The 18,299-nt window shown below is 39.2% G+C and overlaps 1 protein-coding gene across 8 annotated transcripts in view; it reads left to right on the forward strand.

Annotated features, from left to right (window-relative positions):
• SORBS2 (sorbin and SH3 domain containing 2) overlaps window positions 1–18,299 on the forward strand; it is a 240,778-nt gene that overhangs the window by 103,925 nt on the left and 118,554 nt on the right. For all 8 annotated transcript variants that reach the window (XM_089525346.1, XM_089525354.1, XM_089525348.1 and 5 more), the window contains 2 exons: window positions 6,877–6,926; window positions 15,984–16,076. In XM_089525346.1, the coding sequence (XP_089381472.1) occupies window positions 6,917–6,926; window positions 15,984–16,076 (103 nt within the window). In that variant the 5' untranslated portion in view covers window positions 6,877–6,916. The remainder of the gene's footprint in view (window positions 1–6,876; window positions 6,927–15,983; window positions 16,077–18,299) is intronic.

Below are 18,299 nucleotides of genomic sequence, written 5' to 3' on the forward strand. Positions count from 1 at the left end.
TTCAGATCTGGCATGATACTACAGAATGCAAGCATAGAGTTGCACTGGAGGACCTAGATATTCCTAGAGAGACCATACTAATACAATATGTGAATAATCAAATCCGCAAATGTAGAGGGACAGCTGTATAATGTCTACCTCAAGGGAAGTAATAGTACCAATCTGTTCTGCTTTGGTCAGGCCTCACCTGGAATACTGTGTCCAGTTCTGGCCACCACAGTTAAAACAGAATGTTGACAAGCTAGACCATGTCCAGAGGAGGGTGACCAAAATAGTGAAAGGTCTGGAAACTATGCTCTATGAAGAGTGACTTAGGCAGCTGGGGATGTTTAGCCTGGAGGAGAGAAGGTTAAGAGATTACCGTATATACTCAACTATAAGTCGACCTCATGTATAAGTCGAGGGCCAGTTTGGGGGCCAAAATTATGGATTTTGATATGACCCATGAATAGGTCAAGGGTAAAATTTAGGGGCATATAACAAACGATCTATGAAGGAAAGTAAAACAATGCCAAAGAATTTAAAAAATTCCAGCAAGAAATTACACTCTTCCCTTTCACCAAGGGATGGTTCCTTGTGTGTGTGTGTGTGTGTGTGTGAGTTAAAGTACAGAACTTACATTGACCCATGTACAATACTTAGATTGACCCATGGTTAAATTGATTCAGATTTCTTGGGTCAATTTTTTGACTAAAATTTCTAGACTCATACATGAGTATATACAATATGTGATATCCCTGTTTAAATATTTGAAAGGATGACATGTTAAAGATGGTGCGATCTTGTTTTCTGCTGTTTCAGAGACAAGGGCCCGAAATGCAAAGGCCAAAAGCACCGGCTTCAGGCCACATTGGGGGCATAGTGTTTAGACGACGCACGGAATCAAACGGAATCATACAGGAAAAGAGATTCCATCTCAATATTAGGAAGAACTTCCTGACTGTAAGAGCTGTTTGACAGTGGAAGACACTCCCATTGTACTACAGTCTCCTTATTTTGAGGGTTTTTGGAGGTTTTTTGGCCATCTGTCAGGGGTGCTTTGATTGTGTGTTCCTGTATGGCAAAAATTGGACTGGATGGCCGTTCAGGTTTCTTCCAACTCTTTGATTCTATGATTCTATGAAATGGGAACATCCTTTAACTTCATTAACTTATCCCAGTTGAAGTGCTATATCTTTTATATTGCAGTTCATTTACTAGATCATCAAATGTATTATGAATTTAGAATTAATGTGCTATTTTGTAGGAGTGAAAGTTCATAAACCTGAGACAACCGTTCATTTCTCTATTTTTTAAAAAAAATTGTATTAAAGTCACAAATTCAAGGTGTATTATACAGTTGCCTTTAGTGTCCACGCAGTGAAGAATTTGAATTAAAATTATTTTGTAATGTCATAGAAAGGTCTGTCAAACATTAAAACATAGAATAGAAAGATACAGCATTTATCATGAAGAGGAGCACTACTGCTGCAACTATGTGGTGCTTGGACATTTGTAGCCAGAATAACACGGTTGCAACAGTGTTATTCTGGCTACAAATGTCCAAGCACCAATCTTTTTTTGTGTCAGTAAGACTTGTATGGCTTGGATATGTAACTTTTGCCAGTTAGAAAATATTCTACTTCTAGATGCTTTGCTTCATTAGGTCCAAACACACTCCTCAATGCTGCATTCAACAAACCTCAAACTTTTTCTTGTTTCTTGTCCCCCCTGCCACCTTCCAACTTTCTCCTCCTTGTTAGACTGTCTCAAACCATTGTGTCTTGTAGACTTCTCTGTGATTCATGATTCACTTTCATCCTACCTGTTTAATGTTTTATTCAACTTTCGCTTCTGCAATCCTGTTTCATCCTCATCCTAGAAGATATTTTCCTCAACATGGTTGGGGATGATGGGAGATGAAATCTAATACAGCTGGAGAGTACCTTGTTGAGGAAGACTTTTTAAGAGGTTCACCAACAGCTGGGACACAAACTAGATCACAGCAAGAGAGCAATCCTCAACTAATTGCAAACTTTATCATACATACAAAAGTGATTTCATTTTCAGATGAAAACTCTGTATTCCATGAATATATATATAGAGAAAAAAGAATTGACATCTACCAGTCCCATACCCGACCTTTGTATATGTCATCAAAACTGTGTACAGGGCTCCTATAAGTTGTACATATATACATAAAGAAAAGATTTAAAACACTGTTACAGGCTGAATATACTGAATATACAGTCAGTGGTTGCCATTTTGGATGTAAATCAAGGATTAATCCAAAAAGCAAACTTTGATTTTGCCATTTTATATAAGTGACACCATTTTACTATTCCATTGTATATAATGGGACTTAAGCACCCAAGATTTTGGTATCCATGGGGGGAGGGGAGAGTCCTGAAACCAAACCGCAGTGGATACCCAGGGCATACTGTATATGCTCCCAGTTCTACATAGATGGTGGCATGGATGTCTCATTCTATACTCAAGTATCATCTTCATTGTGGAACACAAAATATCCTCTATTTCTCAAATTTATATTATGCCATTAGTAAATATGTGCATAACTTCAGCTGAACTAAACATAGTTTATATAAATACATCAAAGTGTACAGTTAAAAAAAGAATATGTTGACTCTGTACTCAGCATGTGTACTGCCAAAACTTAGTGTATAGTGCATTTTATAGTCGGTTTTCATGGTGCTATGATTTGTTCAGTTCCCAGCTATGAGAACATTTTAAAATGCAGTCTCCTCTAGCAGCAAGAAAACACTCCTGGAATCTGATGCTTTCAGGAATAATTAATGGCTGTTAAGGAAACTAGTATTACAATGAAAGACAGCTTATTGAAACAGAACAAAACATGCTGGGCGCTTTTAATCCTGGAATCATCAATAAAGCATTCTGGAAGGCTCACTTGAAGCTCCTCTTACTCTAAATAGAATGCCAAGAAATTTTATTAGCCATTCCATGAATTCCTGCAATTGTCCTTTTCTTTACCATTTACCTTGTTCTATCCTACAGATATTCTGTAAAAGGTATTTACTTGTTTGTCAGGAGCCATTTTTATTCACTATATTTTTTGCTTTTGTTAGAATTTCTTTTTTTAAAAAAAAAAGTAGAAAAGATGATTGTTATTTTTTTAAGCATGCAGCATTTCACACTGAAGTATCACTGCAGAAGACAAAAATGGCTGAGGGAGTGTTCACCTCAATGGACATTGTAGGCAGTTCAGTCTTGACTCTTGGGAGAGAGTGAATGAGCTGGGCATCAGCCCTAGGTCTCAAGCTGAACCTCCCAGAATTGCCCATTATTATTATTATAGTTTATTTGCATAGTGCTGTAAATTTACACAATATCTACTGCTCCTACCTATTATTTCCATGGACCCACATTCCTTCTCTGGGTGTAGCATTCATGAAGTTGGTGAGGGAAATGGTGACAGAGCTGTGGCCCCCTTTCCTCTTTTGGTAGGAGAAGATTCTAACAGCTATCTAGTGTTCACTTCACAAGGTGACTAGTCAAGGGATTTACCATCAAATTCTCCATTAACCTCAACTCATATTCACTCCATTAACCTCAACTCAGGTTCACCAACTTCCAGCGTAGAATACCTGATTCTTACACTTCATAAAGTAATTTATTCATTACTCTGCCGCCTAATAAGTTGCTAGATCGCAAGAATAACTTGTTCTCTTTGAATCCTAGTTCCTACCAGAGCTAATGGAGAATATCTATCAAAATTACCTGTGTCTTTAACACCGTTTTGCTTATTTCATCACTGTATGTAGTAAACATCAGTCTTTAAAGGGGGCTTACCAACCTTGCTCTGTCTCTGGTTTATTTTCTACTTCATGTCTTGTTTCCTGTTTGTTTGTGTATTTGTTTGTGTTTCAAATGCCATGGAGCATCAAGTCCCCAAACGGAATACCACAGATGCTGGAACACTTCCAGCTTCCTGGATTAATGTATTTATAATTTGCTTTCAGTGCATGTTAAGTATCTGGCAGGCTCAGTTTGGGGCCTGATTCAGCATTCCTTGTAACTCAGTGATTTTCTCCTGCCTTGAGCCAGTTGCTTTCAAGAGCAGTAATTCTTTACACTGCCAGTAGAAAAACTGCATCAGACTAATCAAATTCAAAATGCAACATTAATACTTGGTGGTAAAAGTGCTCACCTAGTAAAAATCCACATATGTATTCATGGTGCTTTTTACAAAACCACAAAACTGAATCACTTTCCTCTTTCTTTTTCTCTCCTGAACATGTTCACTGCTGTTTCTTCCAGCTGCAGACAGTCTGGGTTTCAAAAATGTGAATAGGGACAGATTTAATACAAAATTCTATGCAGTGTTTAGGCAAAATCTGTCCCATTGTGTTAATGGGGTTTGCTTTCTAGGATTATAGTCCCAGTATGTTGTCCTTTCCAGTGCAGAAGAAATGTTTGTAAGCAGTGTATAAACACTTGCAAGTAGGGTTAAGAGGCCCAGTGCAGATATAGACTCAGCAATTAATGCAGATGTGCAGCTTGGTCATGTAATTCAAGCATCATCTCAAATGCAGGAAACACTGATGTGACATTGTTTTTTAAATAACTCTCCTTTCTCCAGTCCCCTTTCTAGGACTATGTGTGTCTTACAGGAATGTAAGGGGCTACGCAGACGGGCAGCTAAATGTCGCTTGTTTTTGCCCCACAAGGAGGCCATGGCAACCAGATGCTGTGGCCTCCATATAGGGTTGCCTTAATTCTCTACTAAAAACCAGGACAAAACGTAGGACAAAATTTAGACCAAAATATAGGACAATTGTAGGATAAAATTTAGACCAAAATATAGGACACTTAAGAAAAATGGTGGACTTTAAATGTCCTACATTTTGGGCTACATTTTATCCTACAATTGTTCTATATTTTGGTCTAAATTTTTATCCTACATTTTTTCCCGGTTTTTAGTAAAGAACTATGGCAACCCTACCTCCACAGGGATCAAAAAGAACCTGCTTCTGGGCAGGTTCTTTTTGTGTCTCCGAAGGGGTGCCATTGGTGCACTTGCTCACCATGATGATAGCCCTTGTGCATAGCACTGTTTGGGTGCTGCACCCAAGGGACGTCATCATGGCACTCCCCATGTGTACGGGCGCACACCAAGATGGCACCCGGGCAGTGGAACTAGGGCTCGGAGTGTGTGAACTGAACGCTCAGCCCTAGTTCACCTGCAGGCAGGCACAAAGTGCCGGTCTGTACAGGGTCTAATTCCTCAAATATTTCATCCTCATATGTGGTAAGAGTGGTGTCACTAGTGGGGTGTGGGTGAGGGTTCAGACTGCACCATGTGACACCCTAAGAGGGGTGATACCACTGCTCCTCAGAGATCTGCATTTGGCAGAAATGAGCTGTGGCATTTGCCTGTATCTCTTTAAAATGCTGAAGAGATGGTGTGAGTGGCATGAGGCTAAGTGGGAGAAGAATAGAGAGGCAAGCCGCTCTGATAGCCTTTAGGGCTGAAGGGCGGGTATAAATACAATAATAATAATAATAATAATAATAATAATAATAATAATAATCTATTACCATTACATTCAGTGATATATGGGAATTACGATTTATAACTGTCACTTGCTATTTGATGTTCTTTTGTTGCCTGTTTTATTGAATCATTTCCTGTACTGCTATGTATTTTATATGTATTATCCTACTAGAGAGGCATGCTAACTCCAACAGGCCTCCCTGGAAGAAGTTTACCCATCCATTAAGAAGCCAAGCCCTCCCTCCAGTCCATCTGCCTTGGTCCAGGCCTCGGAGGTAGAGAAGAACTGCTGGCCCTCATCCCCTTCCCCTCCACCACTCCCTTCTCCTTTTGTGTCATGTCTTTTTAGATTGTAAGCCTGAGGGCAGGGAACCGCCTAATTAAAAGATTGTATGTACAGCACTGTGTAAATTTACAGCGCTTTATAAATAAAGGTTAATAATAATAATAATATAAGTAAATTGGTACAAAAACATTACTAAAGATTCTGTATAGTGTGGTATGGGAAGAGTTCAGTGGGAGAGTGACACCATGAATTACCACATCAGGTGTCACTAACCCTAGTGATGTCACTGTCTGGTGATGAATAATTATGGTAGTTTTCTCCCTATTAAGGAAGAAAATGTACATTCTTCCACAGTATTCTCCCCATGTTCAACAAAGTTAAAACAATTAAGTTATATTGTATTACCACCTTGGATGCCTTTAAAAAGCCATCTGGCGGGCCTTTCCACCAGAGCTGACATGAGTCATATATCCATCCTTCTCCCTATCCCTGACTACATAAGATATGAATGCTAACTCTGGTTCAGCTGTTGTACTCATTCGTATTGTATTATAATATTGTATATTTTGTAATTTGAGGGTTATTTTTACGAGGTTTTAATGTAAAATTGTATATTTTGTGTGTATTTTATCTGCTGTGATCCCATCTTGATCCATTGGGAGAGGTGGGAAATAGAAATAATAAATTATTATCATATTGTTATTATTATATTATTCTGCATAGAAAAAATGTGGATTTTGTTGAAAGACCTGTTATTGCATAGGAAATAGTCTCTTCTGTACAGAAAACATTTTTTAACCCAGATCTATTCTGTCTGCAGAAAATAGATAACTGTATGAATAAACCCATACATGTTTCTGTGTAGAATGATTCCTCCACAACACTTCAAAATATTTAAATCCTGGGAGAAAACTGCAAAATCCTCATTGGTCTATTATTCTTTGTAGCAAGGTTACCCACCTATTGGGAATCCTATTTTTCAACCTGGGAACAAGCAATAATGGATATTGTTTCTATTTCTAGTATCCTATTTGTGATAAATGAAAACTCTGTTGTTGTTTCTTTGTTTTTCCTATAGGGACTCTGAAGACTTCAGTAGCAAATCCTCCTGAGTTAAAATGAATACAGGTATGTGGAATCTCTAAAGGACTGCGTGCAATTTTTTTCCGTCTCTTCCACTAAGTAAATTGTTCAAATGCCAGACATAATTATCTTAAATTGCTTACATAAGATCATATGTGTACATTAATTTTCTGTCTGTATCTATTTAGATGTGTTGCTATGTATAAATATATGCATTTATATATGCATATACATGTTTGTATGTTTGTGCATTTATTTCAGTAAATTTTCATGTGTTCAGTAAACTATATTGCAGCACAACGCACAATTCATAGTCTAACACAATGGCATAAATGAAGATAATTTTGTTCATAGTGAATATGATGTTTCATTCTAAAATGGTTTTCTTAATGCTTAACTGTATTTAAAATCCCAATTTGTACTGGGACAGTTAAATAATCATTCATAAATGCACACCTTTTATATTTTTGCCATTCTGTAACCTCCACAAATTTTGTGGCCAGCACTAACCACAAATCCCTTTGGGGTGAACATATTCATTTATTTTGGAAATTTTATATGTTGCTTTTCTTTCTCTTGAGGAATTTAATAGTATTGTGATACAATTAAACAAAACAATATCAAATTGTATGATAAAAGAATAGAACAATAGAATCAACAACGAGAATATACTATTAGTTAAGTTTAAAAGACAAAAGTCTCTTTAAAGAGCAAGCTGCCCATTAGATGGTGGAAGACTAGACTAATCTGCAAAGTGCATTTTAGTCAAATGGTACCACAGCCAAAAAGACCCTCTTCATTGTCTCCCCTCACTGTACTTCTGTAAGCAAATGAGGTGAAGAAAATGAGAGGAAATACGGTGAAGGCACTGCTTAAGGTGCACAAATTCAAAAGGGCACTTGGCTTCCCATGTATTTCTGGATGTCTAGCATGAAAAAAGGGACCCTAGCCATATCTCCATGGCCTTTGCATGTTACTACTTACACTTCATAGAAGAAACAGATCCTCATCCCACTGTAGTGAAAAAGGTTGGTCTTGCTGAGTAATAATTGAATTCTTGGGGACCTAGAAGCAGCAAAAGTTATCTATCCGTGATTTTAATTTAGCTCAGCTTTTCCCTTTAATATTCTGTATGTGCCAGAAGATCCAGAGAAAAGCAGAAATCATGTCCCGTTAATTAACAAGGGCAGCCATAATTGTGGTCTTCTCAAAATAATAAATGTTTGCTTCTTCCTAAAAGTATTCAGTAATTGTGACTTCATCAACTTTCCACAGTCTATTCAAGAATTCAAAGATATAGTGATGTTAGTCTGTAGAATCAATATGTAGATCTTATAGCACCTTTGAGACTAACTGAAAGAAAGAAGTTGGCAGCATCTGAGGAAGTAGATTGAAGTCTATGAAAGAAGATGCTGCTAACTTCTTTCTTTCAGTTAGTCTCAAAGGTGCTACAAGATCTCTCTACAGTCTACTGAAGATTATTGAAGAGAAAAAGAATAAAATACATGTACATATGAGAAGTACTGGATCATATGAGAAGAACAATATACCAAAATCAAGAGGATACGCTGGAAATGATCTTGGTGCAGTTGGTCCTTCCTCATCTGTGGTAGCATCTACACTGCAAAATTAATGCAGTTTGACACCACTTCAACCTCAGTGGTTCAGTGCTAGGGAATTCTGGTATTTGTAGATTTGTGAAATATTTAGCCTTCTCTACTCAGAGAGCACTGGTGCTTCAACAAACTACAAATCTCAGGATTCCATTGGATGGAGCCATGATGGTTAACGTGGTGTCAAACTCCATTAATTCTGCAGTGTGGCAGCAGCTGGCATGTCTTGTATGATAGAGAGAAAGAGATTGAGAGAGAGAGAGAGATACAGACAGAGCAGTGCAATTTCTGTAGTCCTGCTTTAATTAAAAAGTGGCAACCACACTATATCTGTAACAGAACTGCTCTTGATTTCAGTGACATGGTTTAGGCATATCCATAAATCTCTCCCATGCAGACTGAAGAGATATATATGTCTAATCCATTTCCTTATGCTGTGATTCACAAAAAGAGATACTCCAGGTAAGTTTATAGAAATGTTTTGGGTAGTTCTCCTACAGTATTTTGCAGAGATAACATATATGCCAGGTATCTAAAATAATTGTTTTATCGATTCTGCCTCTGACTTCAGTGGGACTGCATTGTCTTAAATTTGAATATTTCAACCTTAATTGAGTTATAGACCAAGCTTCCCATATATTTAGGTGCTTTCTAAGAAGACAACTTTTCAAAGAATGTATAAAGTGGGTATGACTGTTTATCACACTAACGTAGTAGTAATATTCGCACTCATTTTTATCTACCTTTTTTTTCAGAGAGAGATAATGAATGGATCAAAGTTAATTTGCTTAAATGGCTCTTTAGTGTTTTCCTATAAATATTTTAGGCAGAAATGTGAAAAGATAATATTCTTGATAAATGCATCTAATTTTAAAATGATTAAATAAGCCAACTGCTGTATAATGAATGAAAGATGTAAATACAAGCCATAGTAAAAGCATGCATAGACCTCAGAGGATGCTAAAATCTATGAGGCATAACTTTGCTAATGTTAAATCACCAGGATGCAACCCCTTTCAGTTTATCTGATACATGTCTCTAGCAAAGCAGTTCATGAAGTAAGGCTGAGTAGAACCTTGCAGCAATTTGTTTGAGAAGCAGTTCCTATGCTATCTAAGTAATATTTTATCTTGGGGTTCACCTTTGACCCAAATAAAGACCCAAATTTCACCTAATTTTGATGGGGACACTATTCTTCCATGGGCTGAGAGATCAGACGAGGTGATGTACATGGGCTTTATATACAATCCAGAGTGGGGAAAGGACATGATGTGGATCATGTGTGGCCCAAACCCCCTTCTGACACCATTCAAAGTCCCTGAACATTTTTCAAATGAAAAGCTGCTCCCCAAATTGAACATGAGCAAAATGGCTGCTTTTATAGGCCTACAGGAGCAGTGTATTAGGTGGAACCCCACCTCCAACCACACAACACCTCAAAATGGCACCAGGAACCGAAACACTGCAACTGGAAGGGATACATAGTTGTAAACTCTGGCTAGTTCTCAGCCAAAAATTGGCTGATGCAGCCTGCCACATGAGGTGGGTATGTCCCCCATGCCTGACACAGTTGCCCCTTTGCCTCAAAAGGCATCTGCCCAGGTCCATCCTAAGACATTTAATTCCTGGACTGAAGGGGAATGATAATGCTCTGGCAACTGAATCCTCTTTCATAATGGTGATGGGGTAGCATTCTTGCTGCAGCTGAGGGCAGAAGGATAGCTTTGGGGGTTCAGGGCAGCTTTCCTGTAGAACACAGTTCTGTCCTTCAAAAGAAGAGGAAAGGTAAAACTTCTCTTGTTGCTGTCCCTTCCACAGCAGCCAACATATTCTCCCTGAGCAATGGCTTCACTCTGTCTAATATCAGCCAGACTTTACCACTATAGAGCCTTCAACTGCTCTGGGAGAGATTTTGTGATTAATGAAACCAGATTTCCTTTAAATTCAGTAGACGCATCGAATGCATACCCCAGATTTAGTAGGCACGCACCATGCAAATAGTCTCTTCCTCCTTATACAGATTGAGGAATGAGCAATCTAACTCTTAAATCTAACAATGTTCAGCATCCTGTAGTCTGAAGACTTCAACCTTAATTGGGTATGGCGATAAAATGTTCAAGGCCGTCCACCCTGTTGTCTAACAGACTCCCTATCCAAGCTGACACAATTGGTCTCAGAGTTGTTGTTGGAGTCGCCCAGACTTATAATTCTGGGCGACTTCAACATCCCACTTGAGACCAGTTTAACAGATGCAGCTTGGGAGTTCATGGATTCCATGACAGGCATGGGCCTATCCCAATTGGTTTCCGGGCCAACGCATTGCACAGGTCATACCCTTGATGCGGTCTTCAGTTCGGAGCAGGAATATCCGTGGGCGGAGGTAACTAGTACCACCGCACTGTCGTGGATGGATCATTTCCTGGTCAAGGCTGAACTAAGAGCCACAGTCTGCCCCGTTGGGGGTGGAGGACCCATTAGAATGGTCCACCCTCGAAGGTTAATGGAACCAACTGGATTCCAGAAAGCCTTAGAGGGTTCCTTGGTTGGTAATGCCAGTGATTCTGTCGAAGCTTTGGTTAATACCTGGAACACCGATATCACCAAGGCCATTGACACAGTTGCTCCCAAGCGTCCTTTCCAACCCGCTCCTAATCGTAAATCATGGTATACTGAAGATCTGAGGAAAATGAAGCGGGTTGGACAACGACTAGAGCGCAACTGGCGTGACACTCAACTCCTATCTGACAGAACTCGTCAAAGGAAATTCCTTCGTTCCTATAGAGAAGCGATACAGGCAGTGCAGAGATCTTTCTCCTCTGCACGTATCGCATCTGCGGAGTCCTGTCCAGCAGAGCTGTTTAGGGTGATAAGGATCGACTGATGAGGTTTCCAGTGAACCCGTTGTTGAGGTTAAACTGGATTGGTTTGAGCTTGTGAGTACCGATGACGTGGACAAGATCCTTGGAAATGTGAAGAAGACGACATTTCCCCTCAACCCCTGCCCATCATGGCTGGCTGTCCAGGGGGGTGATGCCTTGATGGCATTTCTTAGAGATGTCATCAATGCATCCCTTAGGGAAGGTTGTGTTCCAACTTGCTTAAAGGAGGCGGTTGTTAGACCGCTCATGAAAAAACCATCCCTGGACCCCCTGGATATGAAGCACTACAGGCCTGTATCCCATCTGCCATTTTTGAGCAAGGTGATCGAAAGGGCTGTCGCCCTTCAACTCCAAGTCATCTTGGATGAAACCGATTATCTAGACCCATTTCAAACTGGCTTCAGGACAGGACATGGGGTGGAGACTGCCATGGTTGCTCTGGCTGACGATCTTCGTCTAGGCATTGACAGAGGAAGCGTGACCCTGTTGGTGCTTCTAGACTTCTCAGCGGCCTTTGATACAATAGATCACAACATACTCTTGGAACGCCTGGAAGAGTTAGGAATCGGTGGTACTGCACTCCAGTGGTTCCGGTCTTTCCTCTCGGGTAGATTCCAGAGGGTGATGCTCGGGGACAGTCGCTCCTCGAAAACGGAGCTTAAATGTGGCGTCCCTCAAGGCGCCATACTGTCCCCGATGCTATTCAACATTTATATGAAGCCACTGGGAGAAATCATTCGCAGACATGGGGCATGGTGTTATCAGTACGCTGATGACACCCAAATATATTTCTCCATGTCCCGATCAGCAGCTATGACAACAGATGGCATTTCTCCCCTCAATCAGTGTCTTGAAGCGGTAATGGGCTGGATGGGGAAAAACAAACTCAGGCTGAATCCAGACAAAACAGAGGTATTTACAGTAGGGGCCCCCAAACCAGGTATAGGGTTGCAACCTCCAGTCCTAGATGGGGTCACGCTCTCCACAAAGGACTATGTTCGCAGTCTGGGGGTGCTCCTAGATCCATCGCTTCACATGAGAAATCAGGTGAATGCGGCGATCAGGAGCGCCTGTTATCAGCTTCAGCTGATACGCCAGCTGCGCCCATTCCTGGAAGTAAAGGACCTAGAAACTGTTGTACATTCACTGGTAACTTCACGACTTGATTTCTGTAATGCGCTCTACATGGGGCTACCCTTGTGCCTAGTCCGGAAACTTCAATTAGTGCAAAATATGGCAGCCAGGCTGGTCGCCGGAAAAACTAGGAGTGACCGAATAACACCCATCTTAAAATCTGTTCACTGGCTGCCTATTAGTTTCTGGGCATAGTACAAGGTGTTGGTTATAACCTTTAAAGCCCTACATGGCTTGGGTCCAACCTATTTGAGGGATCGCCTGCTTCCATATAATCCACCCCGCACCCTCAGGTCCTCTGGGAGGAACCTATTGCAGCCTTTAAAAACCAGACTAACTGCTACCTCCCAGAGGGCCATTTCTGCAATTGCTCCCAAACTATGGAATGGTCTGCCAGACAAGATCCGTCAAATTGTCAGCTTAGACAGCTTTAAAAAAGCTGTCAAGATGGATCTCTTCCAGCAGGCCTTCCCTGAATAAAAGTGCCCGGCCACAGAATGACTGCCCCCCACATCATGTATCAGCCCACCGCTCTGTCCTTGCTGTATTTTTACTGTGTTTTTAATAGATGTTTTAAATTGTAACTTGTTTAATCCTGTTTTAAGGGGGGAATTTGGGATATAAATTTGTAAATGTGGATTTTAATGTGTTGTAAGCCGCTTTGATTGTCTTGTCATAAAAAAGCGGGATATAAATAAAAGTTTTATTTATTATTATTTATTAAGGCACCAGTACTGCGTTTCTGAAGGTGACTGAATTGATTTTAAATTTGGTCTCAAGTGAGATATTCACCTTCAACTTACCTTGATGTCTACAAAAAGCACTGATTCCATGAGCTGTCAATTTCAAAATTCCACATGCATCTGAGGAAGTAGACTAAGTCTGTGAAAGCTTATGCTACTACTTCTTTCGCACAATTAATCTCAAAGGTCCCTTTGCATACTAATTTCCAAAAAGGTTAGACGTTGTGATGCTGATCTTGCTTCTTGGAAAGAATTCACCACATACAGATGGGCACACTAAACCTCTGCAAAGAGTTAGAAATATCTTCTAAGCATGTCCTATCCCTAGAGCTATTCTCCGCTTTGCAGGGACAACTCAGCTATGAGAGGGAGAGAGGGAGAGAAAGTGGGAGCACTTTTTGCCAAGGACACATGAACATGACAACAAATCTTCATCTCATAATGTTCCTGCCTTCCAGAAAATGTAATCAAGAGAGAGAAAGCTTTCTATTGTCTTTGACCACCCAGAACATAGTCCTAATTGTGAAGAGAAAGATATAAAGGACAGCCAGTGGTTAAAAATGAAAATGATTTGAGGTCAAAGTATCCTTGTTGTTTTTTGATCATTTAATAAACTTTTGTTATGTTGCTCAACGTATGAAAAGAGCAATACTTCAGCATTTTCAGGACAGCAAAATTCCTTACTCTGGCCATGCTCTTGTGATACACTCTCTAAGCCATTTCCTGCCTTTTTCCAATTGAACAATGAAAATTTATTTTGCTGGAATAAGTTTTCCATTGTTACTCTCAGCTGAGATTCTTTCCTAATGATTGGAAATTGTGGTCTCTATCAGTCAAATAAGGGAAAAGATTATTGTAGTTTGTGAAGTTGAAGGCTTTCATGGCTGGCATCCATAGTTTTTTGGGCTATATGGCCATGTGCTAGAACATGGCCACATAGCCCAAAAAACCCACAAAAAAATTATTGTGGTTCTTTATTGAATGATTCTTAATAGGATTTCATAATGGAAATTACCAGTGTTCTTGAAATTCAAAAAACTTATTCGAGAATCAAAGTGTCAGTACAAAGTCCAGGCATCAACCGACATGTAAATTTTGGTTACCACTGCTTGGAACACCTTCATGGGTGCATCTACACTGTAGAAATAATGTACTTTCACATCACTTTAAGTGCTGTAGCTCCATCCCATGAAATTCTGGGATTTGTAATTTTACAAGGCCTTCATCCTTTGCTGCCAAAGACTGCTGTGCCTCACAAAACTAGAAATCTTAGGGTTTTATAGGATGAAGCCATGGCAGTTAAACATATGTCAAGCTACATTATTTCTACACCTCATAATTTTTCTAATTGCATTTATAATTTTGCCAGATATGTGTATCTGCTTATGCTGTCGGTAATTGGTGTAAATTTTCGTTTAACTCACTGAAAAACAACATTTCGCTTCATTGGCTTCAAAATATGGGATGTGGGATTTTCCCCTTTGTTATCCTACCTTTAAATCAAGGATGGGCAACTTTCTCAGGGGAGGGAAGTTAATCCATCCCATTGCATACTTGGAGAACACTGCACTGGCTAGTTTTTGGCCAGACATCATAACTAGAAATCACTTATATTTGTGTGGTTCATGGTTTTTTGTGTCATTTTGGGTTATAGTAGAGATAGATTTAATTTTAATACACAATCTGTGATGCCTGGATGTCCTCAGGAGTGGCAGATGGTGATGATGGTGATTTATTTGTAACCCTCCTGTCTCAAAGGGTTAAGGTTTTAATGAGTTTTAATGGGTTTTAATTGGTTTTTATATTGAATGATTGTTTAGAATGTTTTTAGAATTGTTGTATTGTTTTTAAGTGGTACGTGTGGGTTTTTTATTGTCGGGTTATGGGCTTTCACTTTGTATTGTCTTTTGATGTTAAACTTTGTAAACCGCTATGATCTCTGAGGAATAGCAGTCTAGAAATAAACTTTCATTCATTCAACGTGGGGTACAACACAGATTAAACACATAAAACCATTTAAACACATTGTTAAAACACAATCATAGGACACATTAGATCATTCAACATAAAATTTAAAATATATGCTTATTTTAACTTTTTTTTTAATTTTTCACCTGAATTTTGAGGAGTTGTGCTCAAGGGCTTTGAAGAATATAAAGGAAATGTGAGGCCACATTTTATGTGCGGGGCTGTGCACGGACTACACATTTGCCCCTCCTTCTGTACATATTCTCTTCTACCTTGCCACCTTGTTTGGATTAAAATTAAAGTGCCTCTTTAACAACATATATCTCTGTGTCCTACTAGATATTCCTACATAGATGGAGTGGGTATTCTATTATTTTGAATTAAAATATTTTTAATGCACCTATTAAGGTTTGTACTGTATATTCCTCACAGTGGTATTTGTTTTTATTGAGAAGATAATGTATCAGTTTAAATTTTCTATTTTAGTCTTTTTGTGGAGAGTTAGATATACACATGTGATCTTTCCAATACTGGAAAGCACACAGTAAGTCTCTTGACCCATGTATTCTTTGTAATGGCAGTATTAATTAACTACAGCTTTCTCAGCCCTTCTGTATGTATATACATATCCCTAAGGATCAACAGCAATGCCTAACTGCATGAATATGCATATACATTTACCTATTTACTTAACTCCACTTGCTGTGTTGCATGTGCTTGCTCTCTATGTTGTAGCCCTGTGCCTGTGTCATTTTGTGCTTTCAGATAGTGGTGGGTGTGCTCGCAAACGTGCTGCCATGTCTGTCAAATTAACAGCTGTGAAGAGAGTTCAGAGTTCTCCAAACCTATTGACAGCAGGTATAACCTATTAACCATTGGGTACTATGCTTGGATGCCATTGTGTTATGCTTTTGCACTGTTCTGTGTTAAAGCTAAATATCACATTTGATGGCCAAGGTAGCTCCAAGCCCTCACACATTTTGCAACTGTCAGTGCTAAATGCTTATGCTTTATGGTGTGTGTATAGGTTGGTGTAATCTCAGACTAAACTAGTAGCACATAAGGGTTAGTGTGAACCAAAGTTTACATGAACACAGCCCCAGAACCTATTCGCCAATGTTCTCCCAAAGTTAAAGTAAAATAATATATTTTATGAGCTTTGCCTAAGGAGATATACCACATTTTGTTGATCCATATTCAATACAAAGGGCTTCCTGGTCAAGGGGTGTTACTCATATGCAGTCTTTTGGTATATTTCATTTCAGAAAAATTAGCTATTTGGGAAGTAATTACACAAACTAAGTAGAGTACAAAAGATTGTACTGTTTCTTCCTCAATGGCCTCACCACAATTCATTGTTTGGAATTTGCCATACATTCTTACCTTTGGAACTAGTGTAGAGACTGGCCCATTGTAAGCCATATAGACATCATGAGTGGTTCCCATGAATCATTTGTAGATGTTGCTGTTTTCAGAAGTGGATACTTGCTCACGGCCATGGATCATTGGTTGGGCTGTAAATCTGCTCAAAACCCAAGCCCTGATATACTCGGCAGATAGCTTTGGTTCATATGATACCAGCAAGAGTGGTAGCCCCACAGCTGAGTACATACCATAGAGTCCCCAATGTTGTGTCTGAAAACTCAGAGAAGTGTGATTTCTTCACTCTTCATGCATTCCAGTGAGAGAGAGAAGTCATATGAGCAAAGCCTGCCATCAGAAACCAGTTTAAGTGTTCTGTGATGGGCATCAGTGAAGGGAGAAAACACCTATTCATTCAACTATTCATCATTGCCATTGGAGATATATGGAAATATTCCATGTGCACAGCAATATTAATAGAACTGCAGTAGTTTAAAGGCAAGCATATCAGTATAAGCCTGAAGAGATGACTACATACAATAGAATGCAGACTTCACCTTTCTCTATTTTATTATAGTGTTTGGTCTGCAAGAAAAACAAACAAACATGCTGTACTGTAAATCTCTGAGCAAAAAAGAAAGTAATACTCCCAATAAGATTTTCTATAAAACAACAGTTCAGGTGGCCCGTAATGCCTATTTGTAGATATCTGAATGTTTGACTAATTTTTTTATAGCAAATAACTTTCATGCCCAAATAGAAAGCAATGTGGCTTTCTTGGGAAGCACTTTAGAGGGGGTTGAAAAGTCTTTCCCTTGGCTATTAGAAAGCATCAACTAGACTTCAGAAGTTAACACAGGTTTAGACATTAAATGTCGCCCTTGGCTAAGTTTTGCCATGGAAATTATTGAGCTAGAAAATGCAGCTCTCTGTTTTAAATATTTATATTGTCAAGCTGATAGAAGCCTTGGCTTTCTCAAAGGTTTAAGGCACTTTGTAATTAATACTAAAATAAAAAACACACCAGTTTTTTTAAAAAAAGAATTTGCATTTCAAAGTAGCTCATGGAAGGAAAGGGAGTTATTTTAAGACCCCAACTGTTGGTTTTCTATCTTGTAGCTCAGGCATGGGGAAATTACACACCTTGGGCTGAGCATTCAGCATCCTAACACACAAACATCCTACCTTTTTACTTTACACTGACATACAGTGGACCCTTGTTATACGCTGGGGTTTGGTTCCAAGATCTCCCGTGTATAACAAAATCTGTGTATGCTCAAGTCCCATTACATATAATGACAAAGCAAGATGGTGTCCCTTATAAAAATGGAAAATCAAGGTAAATTTATACTTTTTTGGAACATTTTCAAACCGTGTATGCTTAAATCCGTGTATAAAAAATCCGTGTATAAGAAGGGCTGACTGTACTTATTTCCAGTCAGGCTTTAGGGGCTTAGAAAAATATAAACCAAATAGACAACTCATTATCCCATGAAAAATCCTGAGATTCCAAGAGTGCTTAATTGGAGTAAGTTGATGCTAAATCTGCCTGGACTGTTCACAACCCAGGCAAGCAGAAGGTAACAGAAGAGCTCTCCAAAGAGAATATATATTAGCTGATGAATGACAAAGAACTTTCGGTCCCTCAGTCTAAAAAAATGGGGTGGGGAACTGTTTCAACTCTACCCTGGGTCATTTTTACAGTTCTACTGGGTCTCC

Source organism: Sceloporus occidentalis, unplaced genomic scaffold (assembly GCF_023333645.1).
Source record: "Sceloporus occidentalis isolate IW3139 unplaced genomic scaffold, rSceOcc1.0.p SCAF_5, whole genome shotgun sequence".
In the NCBI taxonomy this organism is placed as follows: Eukaryota; Metazoa; Chordata; class Lepidosauria; order Squamata; family Phrynosomatidae; genus Sceloporus; species Sceloporus occidentalis.